This window comes from Atheta coriaria, unplaced genomic scaffold (assembly GCF_025399875.1).
Source record: "Atheta coriaria isolate IRGN ID8LTWV9N9 unplaced genomic scaffold, Caltech_Dcor_3.1 hic_scaffold_3_pilon, whole genome shotgun sequence".
NCBI classification, from domain to species: Eukaryota; Metazoa; Arthropoda; class Insecta; order Coleoptera; family Staphylinidae; genus Dalotia; species Dalotia coriaria.
In genome coordinates, this window is record NW_027045445.1 from 1,369,017 (window position 1) to 1,396,208 (window position 27,192).

Here is a 27,192-nt window from a genome sequence, read left to right on the forward strand (position 1 = left end):
ATGCTGATTATGCTGTTTAGCCGGATGTAATTTTTAATGGCCGTCTATTTGAAATGATCACCGGTCGTTCTTGATGTTCTCGTCACACACCATGGCGATAAACAATAGTTTGACATTCAATCTACGTTGATATCCCCGTGGAACACCATAGGTCCATCTATTTAACATCGGTTTGTCGTGTTCACCTGAATCTGCACTGAAAAATACGTTTTTCGTAAGTACATTTAGGCCTAACCTTTAAACACCAAACACTTGTTGAATTTATCATTTTAATTAATTATTTGCACCAAACAGGCACTCCTTGCACTTTATTTGTTTATTTTCCGTTGCTTTCTATTGTTTTGCATCCAACAGTATTGATTTTTGTTTGATTTTCAGATTTTTATTTCTGAATTGATTTTAACTACATACCAGCATAATTATTCATTATGCTGGTAGGTATTAATTGACTCAATTCTAAACTCAACTCATACACTTACTCATAACAGTCAGTTTGCTTCCAACTACTCCACAAGTAACATCATTTCATAAAAACAAATCACACAAAAAATTCAAAAATCATGTGCCTTATAAAAGAAACCTTGCAATTTGTTTGCTTGCAATCAAAATCAGAAGAGAAACCAATTCTTGGAGGAGATAACATCATAGTTATCATTGATTTACTAAACTACCACACTGACATTCAGCCTTATCAAAAATATTTGATAGGAATGGCTGAGTTAAAGGTAAATAAACTCAGTTTACTTTAAAAAAATGTAAATAATATAAAAATGATAAATTCCAGGAGATTCCAATGCGCACACACTTCGAATATGCAGAATACAACAACAATATTGACATTGATTATTGGGTGCAACTGATAAGATCAACAATAGCGCCCGGATCATGGATAGTCTTCGAGGATCGCTTCTATCTGGAAGGCTTTCGCAAATTGTTATCTGACTCATATCCGATTATAGTGCGACGCTCTCAGTTAGAGCAGCACAACACAAAGGAACAGAATGCGACGAAAAATCTTACATTGGTTTGGAAGCATGCTTTGCGCTCTGTTATATCTCAAGCATGAGATATTGTTGATTAATTATTACGTTTTTTGCCAGTCTGTGTAATGTTTTCGGTTTTTACGCACAGACAATATTTAGCTTTGAGATTTTTATACTCTTTGCGTTTTATTTTGTGGTTGAAAGAGTAAACTTTGAAATTAAATATTAAATCGGAAGATAATTTAAGCTTCTCATAAGAAATATCTGAAAAATCTGCTATAATATTGTAGATTATCTGTAAAATGTTATTAACATGTTAGGTATGGGTAAATATGACGTTGGCAGATGCAGAAATTAATATAAAATTGATTATTGAAAAGTTTAAAGTTGTATCTCTGTTAGTTTTTGAATTATGTGTTAAAAACTGAAAAAATGTTTTATCTGTCAGTACAACACGCCCACAAGTTATATAACGGTTCAGAAAGCTACCTACAGATGGCCAAACCAGAAGCTTTTAGATATTCAAGTGCAAAATGTAAACATTTGAATTTATAATGTTTTTAAGGCGTTTATATTATCAAAATTAACAAAAACAAGAAACATTTACTTAAACATGATCGCCCAATGCAAATTGTTTATTGTAATCTATTCTGTACGATTGGTTGAGTGTTTTTGTAGCCGCTGCACTCGTATTCGTCGTTCACGTTTCCAGTTTCGTTGCGTGCGGTCGGTTTCCAACCCCACCTTGGCACATCCATTCCCTTCGCTAGCGTCTGCTTCGTCTGCCTGCTGCAGGCGCAGGCGGTGTGCGATCAATGTGTTTACATTCAGCCTCGACGGCTTCAGCACAGCCGCGTTGAACCGCGCTCCGTGAGCCCATGAAAACGAACGTACAAACGAAACTAAAAACGAATTTTAAAACGTCAAACGTGATAACTCAAGCAATAACACAATTGTGCACTACATAAACGCCCACTACAGACAGGATTATTATTGAAATCAATTAAAATGTAAGAGGGTTGAACCTTCTGCAAGTGTATAACTAGTGTAAACCAGAACAAGGTGTTATTGGAATATTGGAATATTTTATCATTTAATTCAACGCTGTAATAAATTAATGGTAAGCCCATTGGATTATTAAATGATAAAATAAGACAGTTATTGATACAATGATAAAATTCCTGCGGAAATATCTATGAAACTAGTAATGATTCTTGCTATAAATACTTTTATAACGATTTTTATGATGATTTGATGATTATCGTGTTGTTTTGTGCGATTTCGTATATTTTTTCGTCATAAATCAAAGCAACGTCAGCATAGTCAACAAAGCATCATTTATTTTTTGTCTCTCGAGCAATATGAGATGGAATTCATCATGGAATTATATTTACAACACAAAAATAACATTTTTATACTCGTAATATATGAGAATATCTTAATGTTATATTTTTTAATGTAGAATAATCAAGCGTTAGATGTTACAGTGTATTTTAGTGATTTTTTTGACATTTTGTGATGCGTTGTCATGACAACCACAAACTACTGGTATTTATCATTCTTTTGTTTCACTAGCGATGTTATTTGCTTGTCTGGAGCTATAACTCATGAAAAAGGGCTTGTTTCGTGCATACGGACAAAATGCATGCCTGGTTATAATTTAGGTTAGGATGGTTTAGGGCTTGTGCCTTCTGTGAGCGTTTGAACGCGCCCGTTTCCGCCGACATTTTATTAACAAGCCTAACAGCTAATAAAAACGTTATAAGCGCACGACGCACGCTAACGTTGTATATTGTGCATTTACAAACGCACACAAACAGTATTTGCATGTGAAATGTATTTGTTTGATGTGTTCTGCTCCCTATTTTATGTTTGAGACCACGTGTCACTATTTTGTCTAATCTCTGAACTTCTAACAATATTTTATTCATAGTTATTTCAATGAATTGACAAGTTTTGCTTCTATTAACTTTTTGATATATATCTAGGCATACATGGAACTTTCCACTTGTTCTTTTGGTTTCTGAAGACTTTTCACTTGTTTTATTGGTTTTAACACCCTGGGTTTACTACCTCTGACCGGTAGGTACCCTTCACAGTGTGGCGTTGTCCAATGAAAGAGATTCTTTTGATTGCTTTGTATGAGGGGAGAGGATTTTAGTAAGGGGTGCTCGCATATTATAGAAATATTGAATAGGGGCACGTGGATATTCAGAATTTCCGAAAATGTAACGTTTTGAGTAAAATATTTTTACCTTGCACATCTCATGAATATTTTACTTCCTATTTAAGAATATTTCACCTTGGATAACCTTGACGTTTTGTTTCAGTGTTTAATTAATAAAGTTTAAAGTTTTATTTCATTCCGAAGGTTATAATAATAAATAATAATTTCTACCTGAGTTTTAATAAATAAAAATGAGTAATATAAATTAAATGAAACATTAATATTGTTATAAATTAGTCACACTTGTAACTTTTCTATTTCTATTTTTAGTTTAGTTTTGTTTTCTTTATTACAATCCGCTCAAGAAATAAAGAAGAAAGAATAATGAATACATTTATTTGTTTGCATTTGTTTGCATAAGCAGTTTTTTTGCATGCTCGTGTGCATGAGCAGATTTCCAGAATTACAAAATCGATAATCACTACACTAGTACACATTGGTAGGAATGCTGTGCGGTGGAACAGAATGGCACAAGGACAGGGCGCGCAGTGTGACGGTAGAGGTCTTACATTTGCCATTTGGGATTTCGCCACTAGCCACCAGCAGCTTGTTATTGGCACGAAAGCTCGACGACATCAAAGCTGAAGCGTAGCACCGCGTTTTGTTGTGTGCGTGTACAGCACATCTGTGTGGTTGCGAAGTTGAGAACTTGAGCTTTTGAACACTCTCGTACGGTTAAATTGAATGAATACTCGAATGGTAATGGCAATAGCTGCAAATCGAAGGTTTGTTCAACCTTCAGATACAGACATTTCAGGGCATTTCAGACTGGCGACTACTGGACTCGTGAAAATGTTAGGGATGGGGTTGTTTTTGAGTATTATATTTACTTATTATTGTTATTATTAGAAACTAGCTTTTGTTCGCGACTTCGTTCCGGTAATGTTTAATAAAAATGTAATTCGTTTTTACTCTCTTGTTCTAGACATAGTATGTGGCAATTCTATCAATAAGATTTGCAATTTTATTTTAAAGAAATTAATTATATTAAAGAATTGCTAATAATACACTTCAGCGCGTCATCTCTGATTCAACTATTTAACTATAACTATGATTGAATCTTAATGCCAACTTTTATCTTATAGAAAAGGGCTGTCTTTAGGGTTTTCCCAGCAATTATTCGAATTTTTCTCGCCGTAAAAACCATCCCTGGACTTAAACGAACATTTAAAAAAAAGAATTGGTCAAATTTGTCCAGGTGTTGTTGAGTTATGCGCTTCCCAACAGATTTTGCGATTCATTTTTATATTATACACTAGTTTCCCTCTCCTAGTTAGTAAAAATTGCATTAATTTTTACTTTTGAACGCCATAGTAAATTATTTAGTTATAAGAATGATTGAATCTAGATATTAATTTTCATCCCCTATTTAACCCCCTATTTAACCCCCTATTCTGCTATTCGGGGCCAAGACGAATCCAAAAAATCATAGATAATCAAAATCTGCCCAGCCATTCTTACGTTATAAATGTTGTAACTAACACTTTTTTAGTTTATATATATTTTTTGATAAAAACACAATTTTTATGACATACGCAATCTCCAGGAGTAATATACCTAATAAAACACTTATGTCGCACTATATTCCCGCTATATTTTAATAACTTTATCAGAAATAATAAATGTTTCACTTGTAATTCATGGAAATTCTCCTCGTCTCTATTGTGTAAAGTTTATAGGTGCAATATGTGCAGGTTATTCAACTTGAGTGGCGCGCGACACGCAGGAGATGCAAGAAGCAAATTTGTTCAAACGCTCATACGACTCGTTGGATATGCAAACATGCAAATACTCTTAATCTTAAGTGCTCCACACTTCCACACACACACACATCGCGATATTATGTACCTACTTGTTTTGTTCTGTGGGGGATTGATTTGCGTTCACAAACAATCACTTCACGGTCATTGGCATATCGATGTTGCAAACTTATTTTTACGCATCGAGAATAAGCCATTCAAAATAAGTTTCGTGAATTGTATTTCGATGTTATTGCATTTCTGCGAACTTATGACTACTGCAAAGAAAATGTGAAATCTTTAAACGGTTATTATGTGTGAGTTGTGTGTTTTATAGGTTTAGTTGCATTGAACTTCCGCGTTCAGGTGCACTTTAAGTTGAAATAGTTTCAGATTTTATTATATTTACAGTTGCTGTTGAATTTGCTTAAGTACTCCAGAACAAATTAGGAAATACGAGACATTAAAGTTAATACAATTTAATGTTAAATGAAATCATTAAAAATAATATGTAATGAAATTTATTAAAATTGTTCGGTGCACTTTATAGCTTAAACCTTTTAACCATATGGTTAAATTGGTCAGGTTATAATTGCATTATGCAATCTCACCTTGACGGCTTACATTTTGCCCAAATATGCAAATCGTACCATGTGTTCATCATGTTCACATTTATATCGTACGCCCATTCGAAACAAAATTATTTTTACCTTTTAAGCAGTCGTTTTGTTCGCCAAAAATTTTTGCATGACCTCATCTATACTCTCAGCGAATAAAATTTCTCACTTGCCTTGAAATTGGTTATAAAACAATAAAAATCACGTCTTGCAACATAAAAAATATAAATCTTTACTAAAATGGAAAATTTTTGGATAAGTAAGTGATAATCTTAAATATTTTCCAGAATAATCACAAAAGTGTTACATTTTTTACTTATTTTATGTTTTACCTTACTTTTTACTCGTTGTTGAAGTCGAATGTCGCCTTTATTGGCAAGTTGTTTGCGAGTTTCACGACTTTTAACCTCAAAAGAGCACAAATATCGCATTTAACTCACACTCACAATAAAGTCAGGAATCGAGTTTACCAAACTTGTAAGCGGCTGCAATCGGAGATTTAAATCATTCGTCTCTTTGGTTTTAAATCTCTCTTGGGAGTCACTCGCTCAATGAGTCATAAGTCTTTACTAAATTTAAAACTTTCAAGTATAATAAATCTCAATGTTTAAATGTCAATTATTTTAAAAGTAAGAAATAATAGAATATAAATTGGAAGCGATGAAGATGATAGTTCTTCGGGAAATTTCAAGCTTGGGCAGATTTGCAACAAACCGAGAATAGATTTTGAAATAAAAACAAAAAGCATAAAATTCACGATGAAATTCGCTTCAATTCGCACGACTTCCAGCCGTCAGCGGCAAGTCGTGCATGAAGAATATCTTCATTTATATCTTCACCAACTATACATTTTTTAATAAAATTAAATTTCATCTTAAGATAAATTTTCTAATTTTTGAGTCCCTGTATAGGCCCCGAACGCGACTACCACTAAGCAACCAAAATTGCGAAATTTTGCGAAAAATTCAAAAAAATTCAATGAAAAATTAAAATATTCATATGATGTAATCAATTTGCCATTTATTATTATTCAATTAGTTATATAAACTAAACCATTCAACTTGATTTTATTACTCACCTCAAGATTAATACCTAGGAAGTAGATCGACATTACAACGCTGTTGATTTACGCGCAATTGTTGAAAACGAAAGTCGATAGCCATAAAAACGATTAATTTTAATATACGGGTGTACGAACTAACATCATACCTGAAATTTCCTCGAGCGATACATTACACAATAACTAACCTATTAAATAATAGCAATTAACAGTATCTACATAATAAATTAATTTACTTTTTGTGTTGCATACAATTTATATTCTCAAAATTGTTTTTAATACATTTTTGACTGCATGAAACTCGGTAGTATTTTAGTTTCAACAGTTTTCAAGAGTTTTTAAGCTTAATTGGCGTGTGGAATAAATTAGACATAATTGCCCGTAGTTTTTTAATTTCTTATGTAATATGTAACACATTATATTAAAGTGTAAATTCTTTAATCCCTGGGTCTTGACTTTTTGAACGCTGTGTGGTTATTATTATATTTTTATTGTATGAGGAACAAGTGAATAAGGAAGCGAAGAGAAATACGTACATTGTAATTAACTTCGTCCGGTATACGATTGTTATAGATACCACGAAACTTTTACTTTAAGTTTTTTTTTGTGAGTTGTAACAAAAGTTTGTTACTTCTTTATGTGCCGCCATGTTTATGACGTCATAATATTTTTAAGACGACGTCTACGTATTCCTACTGGAATAGTCCAGTTTGTGCAATTGGTGCATAAACAGATGAGACAAATATAGTTGAGCACCGTTTTGATGATTTCGTGATTTTATTACGAGGAAACGTCGCGGATGGCCGCGAACGCAGCGATTCGTGCGAGCGCAAACTGCGCGAACTTTACCAAGTTTTACCGAAGTGTTTGACTTAATTCTAACACGTTACAGGATTTTCTATTCGATGCGACATTTATAATGTACTTTTGGATGCATTAAGTCACACTTAAAAATAAATTATGCATGAATTTTGAAATAAATTCGTGTATCATACAATTATTAATTGATTACTCAAAAACTATTTGAGATTTTGTTATAATTCTTTCAAAAATATATTTGGAATTAAATTATTTATTATCTCGTGAAGAAATTTTGTTGATAACATTAATAGATAAAAAGTTATAAACAATTAAAATTGTATTTAGTAAAAAATCCATAATTTGACTTAAACTGGTCTAAAAATGATGATAAGAACTTGTTATCACAAAAATTATTAATTATATAAATTATAAAAAAATTATGTTTGTATCTTGATTAGTTTATGAGTTATTGACTAATAAATCCCCAAAAGTTATGTATATTTATTTTTTTAGTTGTGTATTAATTATAACTATAACATGTGAGGCAAAGAATGAAAAGAATGCGGTAAAACTCATCCAGCGAGTCCTAGGTGATATTTTTAGTCGAGTCGCATGATGCGTAAGCAACGTAAACAGAACAAGTCCAGTGACACACAGAGCCCCAGAGCTTCTTCATGCGCCGGGAAAGCTGGAAAGTTTCGGGAATGCACGGAATTGATGTCAGCTGCACGAAAAAGTTCGAGGCGAAGAAAGCAATGAAAATAAATAGAATAAGTTTAATATGACAACAAGAACATGCATTACTCTAAACAGTTGTAGTTTATATTCACAACTTTTTCAATTTTGAAATATTTTATTTGTTTTTTACACTTGACTTAAGTTTCCAAGCGTGTGGTGTGATATTTTTTAAATACAGTGAAGGAGATTTTCCACGAGGCGTGTCAGGATTATCCTGTTTAACCTTCATGCCTGGATGCATTTCAGTGAACTTTGTTTCTGCTTTAATACTGCGTAAATTATAAAAGTAAACTCAACTTGTTTGAAAAAGTTTAGTCAAATGTTTAGTTATTAATATATAACTTTGATGTTATTTATGATAATTTGTTTATTTTTTCGATGACACATTCCCAATTAAATTCTGCATAAATCTGTGTAAATATTTTGTTGATCAAATAATTACAAAAAAAGTTATTAACATTTAAATTTGACTTTTATTTAAAAAATTATAAATTTCACAGAAATTATCCTGTAACTTCTCCAGAACTTGTATTTTTATTTAAATTTCTGCATAAATCAACTCATAATTTACTACCGAGTAAAATCCTAAGAAAATAATGAAGCTAAGTTGATTACTTTCTTAGTTATTAATTAATTATCCACCTTAGTAAACAATTCCGAATAGATGAATTGATAAACCAATGTACGTTGCTGTTATTTATATCTCGTATGTGGGCGCTGTTTGCAATGGTAATAATCTTTTCGTTTGTTTGTGTTTATTGCAGATTTATCGTGGGAGTGCGCTGTTCGTGCGTGAACGCCGCCGCCGCCATTCGATTCAATGCTCTCGACATCGTTGAGGTGTGTACATCCACTATTAATCAAAAAATTTGCACAAAACAATCAAATTACACACTAAACCTATCAAAATAAACAGTTTTATGTGTGGATTAATTAATTTCGTGCATGAATTATAATTAACTCAACAGATTATAATAAATAAATACACATTAATAACGGATGCGGTTATCCACATATCGTTCATTCACTTTTTGATTAAATATTGTGAATAAACACGAAGTTTGTGTTATAATAATTTTTGTGGCTTAATATGCAAAAGTAGCTTTTGCCCGCGACTTCGTCCCGGTAGTGTTTAATAAAAATGTAATTCGGTTTTACTCTCTTGTTCTAGACATAGTATGTGTCAATTCAATCAATAAGATTCGCAATTTTATTTTAAAGAAATTAATTATATAAAGAATTGCTAATAATGCACTTCAGCGCGCCATCTCGGATTCAACTATTTAACTATAACTATGATTGAATCCAACTTTTATCTTATAGAAAAGGGCTGCCTATAGGGTTTTCCGGGCAATTATTCGAATTTTTCTCGCCGTAAAAACCATCCTTCGACTTTAACGAACATTTTAAAAAAAGAATTGTCCAAATTTGTCTAGGCGTTGTTGAGTTATGTGCTTACCAACACATTTTGCGATTCATTTTTACATATGAATTTTTAAGGTTATATCCTTGACGTTCATGAATTTAAAGGGTAGAAATCAGTGGACTATTAGTGCATTATTAGTTATTAGTATTGATCACGTCGGATGAACGAAATAACGCATATAATTAAACGGATAATTAGAAATCGCGGCACGGCGCGCATGCGGCATGCAGCGTTGTTCTCCATTTTTACGATCGAATCGAATCGCATCGACTCGAAGAGAACAGAAAAGCCATTCGAAGTGTACCAAACCGAACAACATGCGAGAGTCTCTGCGGCTCGAACGGTGAAGACGATCACCGTTAAATAACCGCAACAGAAAAAAATACGATTTGAGGAACGAATCGTGGGGAAAACATTCTAAACGCATTAAAACCTAAACATGTACCGAAAATAATAGAAGCATTTAAGTAGGTATCTAGTATCACGTCCGAATGAAATTTTGTTCATTCATTCAACGTGTGCCTTTCCATCAAATTATCTTCAATTTTTAGCATGCTATTTTATATTTGAGGTTAAATTTCATTTTGGTCTGTTGTGTGTTTCGGTATTTTTTTCTTTGATGTGGTTTATGTGAAACGCTTTGGCTACGAGGTTTAAATTCTTGTTGTTGCTGGACCGTGTTGTTGAAGTTAGAAGTAGTCTGCCTTCAGAAGGTCGTTTCAAGACGGAGCCAAGAAACTAGCCGACATATATCAGCGTAATCGCTACGATAAATTATTTCTTTACAAATCATATTACTTTATATCACGTAGCTGGCATTGCGTCTGACTCAGCAAACGTGACTCTTTTTTATTAGTCCAGTTAGTTATCTGTTGAAGTTAAGTAGCTCAAGTTTAAAGATTAGGCAAGACAATAAATTAATTAATAATTATTTTCATTTAACTAATACATATGTATAATATAAAATTGAATGGAAAACTATGTTGGTAAGGGCATAACTCAACAACGCCTGGACCATTATAGCCAATTCTTTTTTTAAATGTTTGTTAAAGTCCAGGGATGGTTTTTACGGTGAGAAAATTTTGAATAATTGCTGGGATAACCCTAAAGACAGCCATTTCCTATAGGATAAAAGTTGGCATTGAGATTCAATCATAGTTATAGTTAAATAGTTGAATCCGAGATGGCGCGGTGAAGTGCATTATTAGCTTTTCTTTATATGTAATTAATTTCTTTAAAATAAAATTGCAAATCTTATTGATCGAATAGACACATACTATGTCAAGAACAAGAGAGTAAAAACGAATTACATTTTTATTAAAGACTACCGGGACGAAGTCGCGGGCAAAAGCTACTTTAACTAATAAAAGTAATAAAATAGTTATACTGTGAGTACTATTTATGAATAATTTCTAATTTATTTCACTTTTGATGCTTTTTTGTGGTCATTTCTGCGTAAGTTATACATTTTTTGTGAGTTTGCAATAATTTAGCAATGAATAAGTATGTATATTCACTATTATTGTTTATAATTTATTAGCATTGTGCTTCACGCTTTGCGCCACCGTGTAATCACCACTTTTCTAATCGGATTGTGGCGTGTGCCGGTCGAAGAGAAACGAAAAAACGAAAGAAAATGCGTTTAAAAAATAGCCAACGCTCATCGAGCTGCAAACACAATATAAACAACCAACTAACCATAATATAATTAATTCATTATGATCATAATAGTTAATAAATTTATATTAACCAAATAATTAGAATTAAAAACAATTTTCAAGCATTTTATTGGAAGAAAAATTAATATTTCTTCATTTATACTTAAAAATGCTTTTAAAAATGGTTTTTGATTAATACGTATATTATTAAAATTAAATCTGTTCATAATAAAGCAATTAAGTGTGTATTCCTTAGCGATGCACAGTAATTAAACTGTAATTAGCGGTGAGGAAACAAAGGAAATTCCCGCAAAACTATATTATCCAGCTAAATACGCACAAATATATCTGTTTTATATAAAAAAGAGAAATGAGAATAGAAGCAAAATTTATATTATGTTCATATCGCACGCTGCTGCTGCCGCGGTATGGTAATTAATCGACAATAATTAGCAAATTAGCGAAATGGCATGCGCGCAATTGCCACTCGCGTTCACATTCGCATTCCGTAAATATGTAGATGGGTGGTTACATTGCGCACATATTATGCACATAATTTGAACACTGCACGAAACGATCGCATTCCTAATGCCCAACCAACAATAACCAGAGACGAAATTATTCATAATTAACATAAACATTAAAATATTTAAAGAAAATTCTGTGAATTTCATTAAAAATTATCAATTTTATAAATTAAAAGAAAACAAAAGCATTTTTTTCTTTTTTTTAAACATAAAATGCATAAAATAGATTTTTTTTCTAGAAAAAATTGAAAGTTTGTTATTTTTTAATTTATACAGATATTATAAAGTGCATTCGAGTGTAATAATTATGATGTACGACTGCATCACTTCAAACTACCTTCAGATAATAATTAAATGAGAATAATTATACCGATAATTACAACTCTTTACTCATTGCTCTGCTTCTGCCGCTAAAACAATAACAACTCACCAAAGAAAGGGAAATAGAAAACGTTAGAAATTTTAGAGCACAACCATCGCTTCCCAGCTTCTCATTTAATTAATAATACTCAATAATCACAATTATTCACATTATTCAGACATTCCAAGCCACAAATAGAAATTTTTTCACTGCTTTTACCTTAAAATACAAAAAATAAAACATAAACATATAAAATTATAGTCTGATCAGTCGTGTATTCATTTAGATGTTAACTTAAAGTGCATCAGGCATCTGCCGATTGTAAATCATAGCCTGGACGATAAAACCAGCGAGGATAACGATTACACCGATGAGGAAACACACCAATAGTAATATTAACAGTGCAAACAAGGAGTGGGCCACGTGTGTGGTGATGGTGTCTTTCGATGCCGACTCAGGCATTACAATAATTGCGTTATCTTTATCTATTTTAATCGATGACTTGACTGATACTTTATAAATGACATTCTATTTACTCGCTGTGACATTTACGCACATGTTACACATTGCATTACACACGTATTGTTTTTAGTTGATGGCATTTATTTTTAGTCATCTTCATCGCGTTAAATTAGCCACGTTTAAAATTAAACTTAAACACGTTATATAAGTAGTACACTTTAAATATTCGAGTGGAAAGGTCAGCAGTGGTTTTAGTCTTGGGAAAGACCAAGATATGAGTATAAAGTTCACAGAGTGAAGTTGTTGCAAAATAATGCAACTCGTTGATGTCTGTTATCAATTTATTTCAATTGTTGGTACTTTCCTGAAGGTTAAAGCAATGAATTCATCAAAAGTTTAACACGTTGAGGACGGCGTGTACCACCGGTGGTACACACGCGTCTGGTCTGTGGGACGGCGTGTACCACCGGTGGTACACGGCTTATTTGAAACGAGACTTATTCATTTTTGACTACGCCACTGGTTAGGTTATATCTTCTCCTCGTTTCACCTATACAATCAGGGCCTTGCATCTTTGTCATCAAATGTGTCACTCAGATTACATATTATAATAAATAGTGACCGACGACCGAAGTTTCAGTTTTGGCTTCAAATTTGGTTTCGGCCAAAAATTGGCTGAAACTTTTGGCAGAACCGAAACTCAGTGTTCGTGAATTATCGTGCGTCGTTCGGCTAACTCGCGACTAAGTCGTGGTCGTCACTTGCCATCTCAGTTCGCACATAGTTTCGGTCGGACTCTAAAGATAAAGGCATTCATTACAAAGAAAATAAATAAATGGCAACGCAACTGCAAAAACAATCGCTTTTTGATACAGCAATGCCTAACCACCAGTGGCGCACAGCTGAATTAATTAGACGGAGTTGAAAATGCTCAAACGCCGCCCGATGCGACAGATACCCAAAAACCGCGCCGTCCTCAACGTGTTAAGCATGTAATGAGAGGTTATGTATTGTATACTAACGACCTCTAACGGTGCGCAAACAAATGATTAATTAAAAAATACAACAAGTGAACGTTGAACGTGATCGTGAATATATTGTTTTGTTCTGCGGACGTGAAGCGCATTGAAAGAAATATTTGCGATGAAAGTTTTATACATAACCTAAGATTATGTAAGAATACAAACTCAGAAAGTGAATAAAATGCAATATATAAATATACTCTATAAAAATTAATTTTACCACAATTCGTTTTAGTTGTTTACTGTTTGAGTTACGATAATGTTGATGAACGAACATCCGGTTTCTTCACCCGATGTCTTTTTCGCCTCGTTTGCATTCGTGCGTGGCTTGCGTGGCGAGACGTTTTGCAGTCTCGAAGCCTTCAACTACCTTCAACTTCCTCGTTTTTGTTCGCGACGACACCGACACTGTCTTTGAATAACCATGCATGCATGCAGTATTATAACATCTGAACGATATGCACATCTGCGAGTTTTATAACCTCAACTCGTTAAACCGGCAGCCATGTTATGGCATTGGTCAGATGTGCATATTGTACCATGGAGCGCATGATGCATGTTTTAATTTAATTTTTTTTTAGCTTTTTTGTAGTTTTTATGTCTCATCCGGTGCGATTATGCGGGTTTTGTACACGTTTACAAAGTGCAGTCAACGCACAGCTGTGTAAACCATATTTCAAGGTTACCATAACATTTAATTCGTTTTATTCAATTTTGCGAACCTTGTAAGACATGAAAAGCAATTTGCAAATTTTAAATTCGGAATATTTATGGTTATTCACTACTTTTTAAGTTTTATTTAATAAGTAATCAAATGTAATTCGTTTTTACTCTCTTGTTCTTAACATAGTATGTGTCAATTCTATCAATAAGATTCGCAATTTTATTTTAAAGAAATTAATTATATAAAGAATAGCTAAATGCACTTCAGCGCGCCATCTAGGATTCAATTATTTAACTATAACTATGATTGAATCTCACTGCCAACTTTTATCCTATAGAAAAGAGCTGTCTTTAGGGTTTTCCCGGCCATTATTCGAATTTTTATCGCCATAAAAACCATACTTGGACTTTAACGAACATTTAAAAAGAATAATTGGCCAAATTTGTCTAGGCGTTGTTGAGTTATCCGCTTACCAACAGATTTTGCGATTCCTTTTTATATTATAGATTTACGATTTGCTGTTTGTTATTTTAATTATTTATTACATTTTTGCACTTTTACTTACAAAAACCTGTTGGATTTATATTATATGTGGTTACGTTTGGTTTGTTTTGAAGGTGATTACGTACAATCGAACATTCTTTTTTGGTTGAACAATTAGCGCTCCGACGATTCACTTTTTGATACTTGTAACTAGCTACCACAAAGAATTCTATTTGGTAATGGCAATGGTTGCGCACTTAACAAATATATGAAGTCATCGCACGAGCAATTTGAAACTTTTCCAAATTTATCAAATTTACTAATTTAGCAAATTACACACTATACAATAAACAATAGCACAACGCAATGCCTACGAGTGAGTTTAACGAGTTTTTTGATTGTTAAATTATTCGTAACATTTGGTTTTCACTTTTATTTTTGGACAAGTACACTAAACAAATGTACAAATCATGTTTAAGTAACTCGAATGAGAAATGAGTGAGTGAAATGCTAAAATCCGTGAATATGAGTGTAGAAATATTAGTACTGATTTACTTAATTAATTCCTTAGCATTGTTTGTGGAAGTAGTACAGGTCAGTTAATCGACAGACGCGAAAAGAATTGCTCATCGGAGTAAGCACATTAGGAAACGAGCGCAAGTCGTCCGCTTGTCGTTTATTGTCCGGTTTGATGTAATTAATTTACTGTTACGGCTAATTAGAAACATTACAACTGCGTACGCAATTAAAAAAATTGCTCACTGGTGTTTGACAAGAGTGGACAAGCATTTGTAATCGTTCAATGAATATCAAATCGTTTCGGAAAAATCATTAAACTCTATTTTTCTTTTATTTTCAGACATAAAATGATATTTAATTAAATCAACTCATCACACACAAGAAAAAACATAAATTATATAAAATGGAGGCAGAGGAAGATCAACAGCCACCAATAATTGTAAATACAAATGAAGAATGCACGATAACGAAAGAAAATGACGTAAACGACGAAATTAAAATGGCGATTCAAGATGGCGACGACTGTAATACAACGATTCATGCATTTAACATGTCGCCAACTTCCCTGAACGAAACAGTCATAGAGAAAGAGTTTAAAGATTGCCCGAAGAGCACTTCTTGTGAAGGTAGTGATAGCGGTGTCGAAGTGGTGGAACCCTGCACTTTGCAACGTACAATCAGCTCTAATAGTCAAGAATTCGACAATGACCACCATTTCAAATCACTAACTCCAGCGCAAAGTTGTGATTCGTCTATAATCAGTTGCTGTTCGAATTATGAAGATGCTTTCAACGTGCTGGTACGACGTAATTCTACACTGTTGGATGATTATAAACTACGCTGTGTTGATGGTACAAGCGAAAATGGCTCGGAGTCAAGTTCGGTGACGTCCACGTGCGTGACGAAACGCACTAGTTTAGTCAACAAGAAGAAGGTGACCTTGGAAAAAGGCAAAGGAAGACAGTCGATGACAAATTCTACAGCTACGCCCCCAAGGTCCAAACCTCCCATGACTCCGAGAGCTTCCGCTGTGGGCGTGGCAAGTGCAAATGTTCGAGGGAAGAGCATAGAAAGAGGTGCGGTTGGTACCCCGCGAACACCTAAAGCTACAACTAGAAATAAACCACCGGATAATTTAAGCTTGAGTTTGAAAAAGGACAACAAAGATACCACCGTGAAGAAAACCGTTAGTGCACGTACGCCAAGTCAAACCAGATCGAATATAACCACACCCACTGATGATGGGCGGTGGCCATCACAATACAGTCGCCCGGCTCCTTCCATGACAAGATCACTGCGAGGTATTCTCCCAGCGAATATTGAAGCTAAACCCAAGGAAATTAAATCCACATTGGAAAAGTATGCAACTTTACCACGACGTAGAAGGGAACGTTCGGTGGATCCCGGGGAACCACGCCCACGATCACGTGAGACGTCCCTATCACGACCTAAAACCAATGTGAAATCAACGCCCACGTCGAAAAATCTCATCCAAACAAAACAAAAGAAGATTAAAACTAAAATCTATCATGAAACTAGTTCACAGACTGCTTTGGATTGTCAGGATATTGAGAAGGCCCTAGCTGGGATTAATTTTAACCCGGTGAATCCTCAAGATGTGGAAAAACAAGATGGCGATGTGCAGGTTGATATTCCCGATGAGAGAATGGCTAAAGTGACTGAACAATTTACTACATTACTGGCACAGTATGAAGCACTCAAGGCAGAACATGCTGCGAAGTGTAAAGAAGTAGAAGATGTCAGGGGTGAGTTAGGGGCTGAACGCCATGAGAAAGATTGTCTGAAACAAGAGCTACGTACGAATAACGAACGTATTGTCGCTATGATGGGTGGATACGGTAATAATACAGGTAAATACTTATTAAAATATTCAAACAGACTTTTAACTATATTCTATTGTAATTTCCAGATGATTCGGACAATTTGCAAATCCTAGAATCACGCCTCCAGCGCGTGTCACAAATTATAATCAAACAAGAGGAAGAGATTTCGATGTTGAACGAATGTCGACGCACATTGCAGAGAAGATGCGACAAAGCAGACGAATCGAACCGTTGCATGGCGCAACAACATCAAGAACACGAGGATTTACTAGAATTTCTACAAATCGAGAAAGCATCACAGTCAGATGCACTGAAAGAAGCTGAGGTGGAGTTGAAACGTACGCGAAACCTGCTCGCACATAAGGAGCAAGAGTTGGAAGATAAACATGAGGAATGCAAACATCTTGTTAGAGGCAACGAGCAAAAACGGCAGGAGAATCTTGGACTGCAAGCGCGTTACACTGCATTGGAAGCAAAATGTCGAGAGCTTTTGGTGCATCAGGGTAGCACAGTTTCAGGAGCTGCAGTGGCTCTAACATCGCTTAATTCACGATTGGATAGTCTTGTTGATCAATTGACTATTTCGTATAACTTTACTGATGAAGATCTTGATGTAAGTAATTATTTTTTTAAGTTTCTTCATGAGTTTTATATAATTTGTGTTTGCAGGATGTAATTTTCCATAATGAGGCTTATAGTAACAGTAGTAGTAGCCTGGATGCCACGCCTGACCAACCGAAGAAGTTCCCTCATGAAAAATCTCCATCCCCGAAGCGTGGTTCATCTTTTATCGCTGCTGTTATTGGGGCAATCAAGAACGCAACCACAACCTCGCACAATTTTAACCGAGAAAATAGCAAGGACACTATTACAGATAATTCTGAATCTGAACTTCTCGATTCTGAAACTGAGCCGTGTTTAATGATGGAACACGTGCTCGAAGACGTGGTGGTGCCTGATTCTCATTCAGTGAATATGATCTCTTCCGGCCACAGTATAATCTCTTCTCTTCGGCTGTCACACACGGAAAGTCTAAACAGCCTTTCACAAGCAATTCGTAACCGTGAGCGTTGTGAGGCTGCTTCTAAATCCGAAAACAACACACTTTCAGACCTCTCTAGCCCTGCATCTTTAGTTGATCAAGTGATCGATGCGGATAATTTACTGACGCGTTTATTGAAAATTATTCGGCTGATTCAGACCGAAAACGAAGAATATATGAATGAATTGCAGGACGAACGAGATAGCTATGTAGAGCAAAATACTACGCACAGAGAGAGTAATAAGATTGTTGTCAAACAACTCAAAGACTGGGAGGCGCTGGGCGCCAAACTAAAGAGTGAAGTAAAGGAGTTATTAGCGCAGTTAGCCAAGAAAAATGTCGAAATTGAGGAGATTAAGAACGAACTGAATGCACAGAGACAGCAAGTTGAGGTAAGAATACGTTTTTTACGTTATTATGATAATTATAATAGTTTTTTCACGTTTGAAATAGAAATTAAACCAAGACGTATGTGAATTATCGACGACACTGTCAAAAAGTGAACAGGCAATGAAAATCAAAGAAGAGGAAGCTGCGGAGGCCCTCAGAAATTGGGAAAGCAACGGAGAACAACCATCCGGAGTCATTTTAGGTCGATTATTACTATTGAAAAAAGAAGTAAGACTAAATTCCTCACATTTTTAATCAATATTTGATTAATATTTATGTTTATTCTCAGGTTCCTGCACTAAAAGACAAATTGGAAGCTAAAGAGAAGCGACTATCTGAACTAACACAAGAATACGTCGCCAATCGGCAAGTCCTAACCGAAAACTTGCGCGAAGCCATTGCGGAAGCGAAAAAACAATACAATGCCATAGACGGCGCTTTAGAGGTAATCGCACCTCTTAACTCAATAATAAGTCAATCTAATAAACTTGTTTTCCCAGACATTGCACAGTATACAATCCGTGGTACAACAGTGCCCGACGTTGCTGCAATTGCAGCGTGAGTTGGAAGAGACGAGCTTCCAGAGCGCCTCGGCGATGCCATTGGTCGTGCCACCCGATTTCAACGCGAATGCCGCCAACGTACTGCAAGCCATAGGCTAGATCCTTACCACCCCCGCCCATTAACACCAGCTACACCCACCCGTAACGTAATCGTTCAATTAATAACATGGCGTCCAAACATAACACAAACCAACAAATATGCGGTCAATACGCACGTAACTTTAAAGTTAAACTAAAGATAAGCGTCGTCAGTCTGTTAGCGTGTTTAGGAAGAGAAAAATTATGAACTTAATGATATTTGATCACAATTTTTAGGCTAGGTTAGCGAAGACGACGTGACGTGGTGCTGTTTTGTGTGCGTCTGTCTTTTCCTTTTGTTTATCGTTTTTACCTGTGAAGACTTTTCAAATTTTTGTATGTATTGTATTCGTTTTTTTTTATTTCCACCCGATGCGTTGTAAATAAGTTCGATTTTGGCGCTCGACTTTCGATTTTTATTACGACACGAAATGATTTAACGTATGATAACGAAAAATCCTATATGACGAAAAATAAATCTATCCAAATATAAGTAAAGTTGTTCCCAATACTTACAAAAATCACTTTAATCCACTATACATTTGTTACTTTTCCACATGTTCTATATCTAGCGTTTAATTCTAAGCTTAAATTAAGGTTTATAATCAGATATAAAAAGGAAATTCGTATCGTATCGCGTCATTACCGTTGATAAAAATTACTTACTCATCGCCACCACTAGGTGGCGTATTGTATCGTTTTGAGATGATCCCATGTTTGATGTGAGGTATGCCGGTTGTGATTAAGGACACTTACGATCGATCTGTACCTTACCAGACTCTTGGTACTCCTGCATCGACACCCACATCTGCTGGAAGGTACCTATCGACGCGAGAATTGATCCACCTACCCACGCGCCGAAACGGCGCTCGACTGTTCCATTAGCAGCGATCATTTTCAGTCGCATCGAGCCGGGCATGCGCGATGAAATGTCACGACTCAATCTGTCACTGAAACCTTGTACTAAAGAGTTACCTCCTGTGAGGACTACAGAACTATATAGGGCTGGACGAACGTCGACGTCACACATTCCAGCGCTTGTTGCGGCTAATAATAAAATCATTTTGTTAAAAATGTTTGTGTTTCTGGGAGTTTTACGTACCGATATTGCCAGCACCTAACATGGCGTGGTCAAATAATCCTTCGGCGAGTTTAAAACGTTCCGGACCAAAGTCCTGATGAAAACCTGTGGGGAATTCGTAGTGAACACTTGGGATCGCTGCAGCAACTCGCTCATCATACGGTGTTTCATAAACCTGACCAAAAAAAAACAAGTGGCGCCATTTTGAGTAAAAATATTAATTTTTAAAACTTTATTTTACCTGTAATACAGTCTGTTGAAAGTCCTGAACGGTTTTCTTGGTCATATACGATGACCACGTATTCGTCGGCGTGAAATTCAATGGTTTCTTCGCAAATTTCGGCTTATCCTTCTCGCGAATAACATCTTTCGTCTGAATCAAGGCTGACGGCGTCAAATCAATCCCCATACTCTCCAACATCTCCCTAGCTCTTAAAATGAGATAATCTCCACCTAGTGGTGACTTCACCACAGCATTACTAATAACATATCCGTCTAAAACCGGCACAGCAGACGTATGCGTCGCGCCGCTGTCTATCACCAACGCCGTGGATCTACCATTTGCAAATGCAGCCAGAGCAGCATTCTTTACAAGAAAAAATGCAGGTACTTTATACTTTTCAAACATAATCTCCATTAGTTTCTCGCGTTTCGGACGCTGATTCCACGGACTTTCGCTAAACAACACCGGATGATACTCACTATCAGATTGAATTATCTTTGAATAAGCATAATCAATCACTTTTTCAAATAGTTCCCAGTTTTCAATCATGCCATCCTTCATGTATGAATGTAAATCCATGTTGGGGCGCGGCGTGTGCAGGAAAGTGGTGTCGATGTAGTATTTCCATGCTGGTGGTGTAGTAGAAATATTAGAAGGATCTTGTTTTGCTTCCTGTTCGATTTTTGGCGAGTGGTCGGGGGCCACGCCGACCACAGCGGGGATTTCTGCCTTCGGGGTGTCTTCTTGAGCGTAGCCTATGCGTAGTGAGTGGTGGCCGGGGTCGAAGACGAGCGCACCGATCTCGTCTCCTCCGTACAACATCCCCGACATTATAAAATATAAGTTTTACTTAGTTTTAATGATGATTCTGTGCGGTTTGTTTTGCGGCTTTTCGGTGGTGTTTTGGAGGTTAGTTTGTTTTTGTAAATGGTTGTAGCGTCATTTTGTGACTGGCAAATCATCCGCCAGATGAAGCATTGATTATTAGGCAACTTCATATACATGTTTCGTTCAAACCGGAAATTCCTACATCTTTTCGCCACTTTTCAGTGGTTATATCGCAGATTATGCTATAAAAACACCTATTATTTGTTTAGGTACAAAATGTTTTTTTTATTTTATATCTACAATAGCGACAAATGAAATATCTTATTGAATGATATAAATGGTGAGCCCAACAAGTGCTAACAGTATTCTTTTCTTTCGCATGTTTTCAATTCGTAATTTATACTTTGTGCTAGTTTCAGTTATTGAATAAAAAGGGGACTTATGATATCAATTTTGTTTGCATCTCTTCACTTTACAATCAATCATAAACACCGTTTTGAACGCTCAAAGTTGCACTCACACCTGCCAAAAATCCAAATCCAACATAGCTGCCAACCATTTTGCACATTGTGTTCACTTCTCTCCGCCATTTTGTCTCCTCCATTCCCGTGTATGCACGAAGTCGAGTGTGTGTAAGTCTCACGTAAATTTATGTATTTTGTAAAACGTAATATTCATATATCTTTTTATATTTATATGCAAAACAAGAAAATAATTATAATTAATAATAATAGTACTAGGTATATGCAGACAGGGAGGTCTGGGAGGGTAGTTCTCGCCCGTCTCGTGCCGAGATGAGTTCCTAAACAAACAGGGAATTGCTTATTAAAATGAAAATGATACAATTGAGAATCGGGCGGCGCCAAAGTAGTGGGCCAAAGCAGCAACAGAAACGTCAACGATGAAAATGCCAGATGAAACTAAGTTAAGGTTAATTAATTAAAAACGCTTAGCAGTTCGCGCACGCAACAACAAACATGGTTGAAACAAACGTCGACGAAACTTCACGAAGGCGACGACGTCGAACCAGCTCCAGCAGCTTCAAGAGTCTCTCTATAACCTAACTGTATGTACAAGTGTCTTTCGTGGTTGTAGTTCGTTTAACAGTTCGCGCGCCGCCAAATTTGTGTGTTCGCCCCTCGTCGCAGTCGAGGTCTACGGCTAAATTTACTTTACGCAACGAACATAAATGAATGTTTTCAAAAGAAAAAGAACAGAGAAAAATATACCGTCGAATTTTTCGTCGAATGATCACGCACGCACTTATGCGGTAACAGTGTCAGTGTTTTCACCGGCCGGCAACGCGTACGGCTTCTGTCGCCGTTGCCGCCGCCGTTCACGCCTCTCGCCCATCACCAGCCGCAGCTGCTCGAGTTTGCCTCGCGTGCGTAGATTCTGATCCTCGCTGCATGAAGCCGACGCTGCGGTGGGCTCATCTTCTTGTGCGGAGCCACACGAGCTGGTGGAGGCGCCACTGCAGACTCCAGTCGATCCGCCGGGACAAACGCCGCCGCCGCTGGCGTCATCATTGGCGCGTCGGCTCACACGCCTCAGGTCCGGCGCTGAACACAGGAGATCATTTAGAATATGCACGATGGTGGCGACGTCACGTCGCGGCCGTCCCTTGGGATCCTGCAGGGCGGGGTTTAGTGCTCCTGAGAATGTTCCAGAGTAGACGCTGCCACGGCGTCCTTTAAACAAACCACCAAACTCTTAAAAACAAAATAAAACACACATTGATACACAATTCGAGGCAAACAAAACAAGTAACGAAATTTGATGAATTTCATTCAAAATTGCGGCGTGGTACTAAAAATTGGTCTGCTTACTCCGCCTCCTACCTTCGTCACGGCCGGAGAAGACGTCTGCGGAGAGCTTGCGCAGCGTGTGCTGAAGATTGCGCGACGCCTGGTACAGATTGGGCGGTTTTGTTGGCGGCGATGCGGAGGTGGATGTGGTTGCCGGTGGCGGCTTCGCCCCCGAAACGGTACTGAGCTGCAGTTGAATGAGCATCATGTGATCGCCCAGTCGCATCGAGAGGTTGAGCGGCGCCTTGCCGCAGAGGAACTCATTCACCTGCGTGTCGTTGAGCGACTCCAGCGCCTGCATGATACCAACCTCCGGACGCTGCGTCTGCATACCGGAAAATAAACAATTTGATTATCATCGATTTAACACCCAAAACTGCCAAACAAGTTTTCCCAGTTTGTTTAATCAATTCGTTGTTATTGATAAAACAAAGCATGCATATAATAATAACTTGATACCCCTAGGTGGATACCAGTTTGTTTATTTATTTGGAAACTTGTTACACAATTAAAGCGATTGTATTTTGTTTATCGGGCGATTAACAAACGTGCATCGTGTGTTTACACGGATGAAATATACTGTAGCCTGACAAAATGGCTACGGCGACCACAGTTCGGCATGGCAACACAACAATTGGTTAGGCAACTTTTATGACTTTTGCTCGGCATTGTGCGCGCTGCTGCGTAAATGTTGTGTTTGCGTTGCGTGTGCATAATGTGAACTTGAAAGTGCATTTTAGTTTGCGACATTATCATTACAATACAATGTATCAGCCCGAAACGAGCGTAAAATCGATTGAACCGAAGTAAGATAGGAGCGAAGGGTACATCGATTACGCTAATGGCGGATGAGGTTAAGTAAACATAACCTTTTACTACCGCTTTACTTTGATTTGATTATGATGGGAATGTATAAATGACTTTGTCATATCTCCAGTTTGTTTCACTTCCGGTATCTTATCATTAAGTTAAATTGTAAATTTGGTAGTAAACAATTAATCAGGTGTTTCTTATCTCAACACACGCATTATTTTCCTTCATTTCAAAATATTTCATCATATTATTTTATAAAACACAGCAAATCAGCTGTTTCCTATAAAATATAAAGAAAAATTTGACTAATTTTCACATTTGGAAAATATTTTAAGTTTTTAACTTGTTGATATTGATATTTTGACTAGAAATCAGTTTAAAACCGTTATATAAATAAGCGAATTGCATGTGACGTGTTTACGGAAGCAGCAGCCATTTTGTAAACATGACATCAGCTGATTTTGGACAAAACTGTATTATTTGTATACTCCACTTCTGAAAGAGTTTGTTTTAACATACAAATCAAAATTAAATTAAATAATGACATTAATATCATTGACCGTCAACATGTAAACATAATCAGCTGTTTTTTACCACACGCACGCACACAGCTCCAACATAATGATTATTATGTATAACCTGCGGCACCGGAAATGAACACTTTATTACCCTTGTACGTCCTGGTGGCCATCTTGCCCACATCAAATCAGCTGTGCGGTTGTCATCACATACACCCATACACCACAAGCGTACTCTGTTTTTGTTTACTATCGATTTTCTATTAAAGTTTCAAAAAGTTGTGTACGTTTTAAGATAGGTACACACACTTATTGTGTGTGCGGGCATTGCGCAACTGTTCGCAGACGTGCAAAAAGCGTGCATCATCGCGTGTGCGTGAATTGATTTTCACGTTTTCAGCCGGCCCAAGTTGCGGACCGCCGCGGTACAATACATTGTCCTCGCCGCTGGCTAGAGGGATGTGCATTGTATATGAAAATCCATGAAATCAATGAAGAACAGAACAGGTGTGCCAGCGCTCACCCACAACACAATAAAATGCAAGAAAATGTGCACCCCAAAAATAACTCGGCTTTATTTACTTTGGTGAGAAAAATACTACTTACAACAAGTCCAGTCTCAACATTAGGCAGCAATGTGACTTTTGATCCATCTGAGACACCATGTTGAACAAGATTTCCATCCTGAAGTTGTCTACAATGATAAGAACACAAAGAAAATTACTAATCAATCAAAGGATGCGTGGGAAGTCGCAGCTTACTTATCACGAAAGAGGAGGCATAACCGATCACGCGGCACCTTCAGCCGTTTGGAGACGAGTTTCTTAAGATTGTCGACGGTGGTGTCGGGCTCCACCTGCAGATAAAAGTCGCCGCCGGTCGTGGGGCTGATGTGGATGGAGATGGGTGCACGCATGCCACACCCCTGCGGCGCGGGGCTCGGACTCGCCGCCGGCGTGTCTTCCATCTTGGAGGCGGCTGCACGCACACGCATACACTGCCCGCTCACACACGCGCGCGCACACACACCACACACGAATGCAGTTGTATGCTCTTCGTGCCGGTGGGAGGAGGAGGAAGCAAGGGGGACGACGACGCTGCAGCTCTCTGGGTGTTATCGCAAAGGTCACTTCGATTTCGACGCTGGCACGTCCAACGCCTTTGTTCTGCACACCCTTCGTAGGCAATTCATTGCCGTGATGCTCCAAAGAACAAGCGCGTTGCTAGCGCACTTCGACGCGATCCTCGATTGTTTCGGGCCCGTCGAGGAGCCGTCGCCCGAGTGCGTGCACGAAAAAAAAAACTACACACTCGGCTCACGAATACATTCGCACGCACACACAACCAGGCGATGCGTTTTGGATGTGTGCGTGTGTTACGGTACTCGAAGATCACGTCTCTTGCGATTGACCAAAGCACGAAGATGATGGGCGATCTTATTTGGGGGCTGGGGGTGACCTCCTGGTGCTGCCGCACACACGCACACGCACTAATTTCACTTGCGCCTCGACGCTCCCGACCGGATTCTGACCGTCGACCGTCTGTCTGACACACAGAGGTACACACAGTGAGTGCTTCAGCTTCCGCTCATCGCCGCTGGGGGCGCTTCGACGCACAGACTTCGTTCAACTTCGCGCAGTTATCAAGCGTTTCGTAGCGAATCGTTACCCATGTCGGCTGAAGTCGACCGTCGTCGTACGGTGATCTCGATGTGAACTCGCGCTCTGCGCACTTGTGTTGCTTGTGTTGTTGACGGCGTTGCGTTGTGCGTCGAACGGCGAGCGGAACGATGGGAACGATTATCATGTGTTTCGGTCGTTTCGGTGTTCAATACGGTATCTGGCCGCCGCCGCCACGGATGTGCGCGGTGCGCACAAAGCGTGTCAGAGTGTCAGCGGAATACCGGTGTCTACTTGGTTGCCTAACTTTACGAAAATACTGCAGGCGCAGCAATTTCGCAGGAACAAATAAAAAGTACCTAGATCGAAATTCTACATTAGTCACTACTTGAATTTAGAGGGAAATTCCTCTCTAGTCAGTTCGGCTGAACTTGTGACTCGCTTTCGAGTTTCACTCATCGTTTCACTTTGTTATGCAACGTTTCGACATTGTAACATTGCGTTGTCAGCGTCGGTGTCGAACACAATCGTTAACGACGTCGCGCGCATCGCATTGTACTCGTAGTCTCGCGGTCGCTAAATACTCACGTAAACATTTTATCTGAAACTTCCATTACACTGCGTGTGTTTCATTATTGTTTTGCTACCTTGACGACACCAAGTAATGTCCGCATTTTGTTGCTAATTTCGATTTCGGACATTTTTAACCAAGTTGTTTGTTTTTTTGTGAAAAGTTTGCATGCATTTCGCACTTGGCAGCTATTTTTAGTCGGGTTTCTGTGTCGCCCGCGTATTTTTACGGTTCTTTATTTGGCTTTATGCGCTTATGCTGTTTTTATCGTTCAAGAGTCAAAGAAACCTGTTTATTCGGGTCGCAATCGTCTCCATACATTAAATAAAATATGAAAACGCGCAACGATGCGTAAAAATAGTCGGTAAATATAAAAATACGTCCAAAACAAAATGGCGGTAGTCAATAACTATTATTTTCGTTTGGTTATATTTGTTATTTTCGCTTAAAATACTTAAGGTGGAGTTTTAATAGTCTCAACTGGCAAAAACGATATTTCTGCAGGCTATTAATTACACTCTCAAAAA

The 27,192-nt window shown here is 37.2% G+C and overlaps 3 protein-coding genes across 7 annotated transcripts; 1 reads left to right on the forward strand and 2 right to left on the reverse strand.

The window, feature by feature from the left end:
• Nucleotides 1-18: 18 nt before the first annotated feature.
• Nucleotides 19-19,702, forward strand: corn (microtubule-binding protein cornetto). 2 transcript variants are annotated; one of them, XM_065299563.1, is made up of 10 exons: nucleotides 19-214; nucleotides 379-725; nucleotides 785-2,103; nucleotides 8,930-9,005; nucleotides 15,628-17,158; nucleotides 17,218-17,744; nucleotides 17,801-18,565; nucleotides 18,627-18,791; nucleotides 18,853-19,008; nucleotides 19,064-19,702. In XM_065299563.1, exons 5-10 carry the CDS (start codon nucleotides 15,691-15,693, stop codon nucleotides 19,223-19,225), a joined length of 3,243 nt encoding a protein of 1,080 aa, XP_065155635.1. In that variant the 5' UTR covers nucleotides 19-214; nucleotides 379-725; nucleotides 785-2,103; nucleotides 8,930-9,005; nucleotides 15,628-15,690; the 3' UTR covers nucleotides 19,226-19,702. The 2 variants fall into 2 exon arrangements, with proteins under 2 accessions (XP_065155635.1, XP_065155636.1); XM_065299564.1 differs by having other exon boundaries at nucleotides 613-725.
• Nucleotides 19,703-19,713: 11 nt separating this feature from the next.
• On the reverse strand, nucleotides 19,714-21,463 carry Bap55 (Brahma associated protein 55kD). The gene is made up of 3 exons (XM_065299569.1): nucleotides 20,527-21,463; nucleotides 20,307-20,460; nucleotides 19,714-20,251 (listed from the first exon to the last, which is right to left on the reverse strand). Exons 1-3 carry the CDS (start codon nucleotides 21,337-21,339, stop codon nucleotides 19,947-19,949), a joined length of 1,272 nt encoding a protein of 423 aa, XP_065155641.1. The 5' UTR covers nucleotides 21,340-21,463; the 3' UTR covers nucleotides 19,714-19,946.
• Nucleotides 21,464-22,009: 546 nt separating this feature from the next.
• On the reverse strand, nucleotides 22,010-26,297 carry stx (ubiquitin-like domain-containing protein stuxnet). Of its 4 annotated transcripts, none has more exons than XM_065299572.1 (4): nucleotides 25,237-26,297; nucleotides 25,082-25,169; nucleotides 23,166-23,469; nucleotides 22,010-23,027 (listed from the first exon to the last, which is right to left on the reverse strand). In XM_065299572.1, the coding sequence occupies exons 1-4, from the start codon at nucleotides 25,467-25,469 to the stop codon at nucleotides 22,600-22,602; spliced, it is 1,053 nt and encodes a 350-aa protein (XP_065155644.1). In that variant the 5' UTR covers nucleotides 25,470-26,297; the 3' UTR covers nucleotides 22,010-22,599. The 4 variants fall into 4 exon arrangements, with proteins under 4 accessions (XP_065155644.1, XP_065155643.1, XP_065155642.1 ...); XM_065299571.1 differs by having other exon boundaries at nucleotides 22,010-23,048; nucleotides 23,178-23,469; nucleotides 25,237-26,296; XM_065299570.1 differs by having other exon boundaries at nucleotides 22,010-23,048; nucleotides 25,237-26,296.
• Between the last annotated feature and the right edge of the window lie 895 nt (nucleotides 26,298-27,192).

What these genes read in the sequence shown, in the direction of transcription:
- Bap55 (XM_065299569.1), bottom strand. Translation starts at nt 21,339, where the DNA reads ATGTCGGGGATGTTGTACGGAGGAGACGAGATCGGTGCGCTCGTCTTC. An exon ending in TTCAACAGACTGTATTACAG is followed by an intron (nt 20,461 to 20,526) that starts GTAAAATAAAGT and finishes TTTTTTGGTCAG; the next exon opens with GTTTATGAAACACCGTATGA. An exon ending in GTTAGGTGCTGGCAATATCG is followed by an intron (nt 20,252 to 20,306) that starts GTACGTAAAACT and finishes TTTTATTATTAG; the next exon opens with CCGCAACAAGCGCTGGAATG.
- corn (XM_065299563.1), top strand. Translation starts at nt 15,691, where the DNA reads ATGGAGGCAGAGGAAGATCAACAGCCACCAATAATTGTAAATACAAAT. An exon ending in CACAGAGACAGCAAGTTGAG is followed by an intron (nt 18,566 to 18,626) that starts GTAAGAATACGT and finishes CGTTTGAAATAG; the next exon opens with AAATTAAACCAAGACGTATG. An exon ending in TATTACTATTGAAAAAAGAA is followed by an intron (nt 18,792 to 18,852) that starts GTAAGACTAAAT and finishes GTTTATTCTCAG; the next exon opens with GTTCCTGCACTAAAAGACAA.
- stx (XM_065299570.1), bottom strand. Translation starts at nt 25,469, where the DNA reads ATGCGTGTGCGTGCAGCCGCCTCCAAGATGGAAGACACGCCGGCGGCG. An exon ending in TGCCTCCTCTTTCGTGATAA is followed by an intron (nt 25,170 to 25,236) that starts GTAAGCTGCGAC and finishes TTATCATTGTAG; the next exon opens with ACAACTTCAGGATGGAAATC. An exon ending in ATGTTGAGACTGGACTTGTT is followed by an intron (nt 23,470 to 25,081) that starts GTAAGTAGTATT and finishes TCCGGTATGCAG; the next exon opens with ACGCAGCGTCCGGAGGTTGG.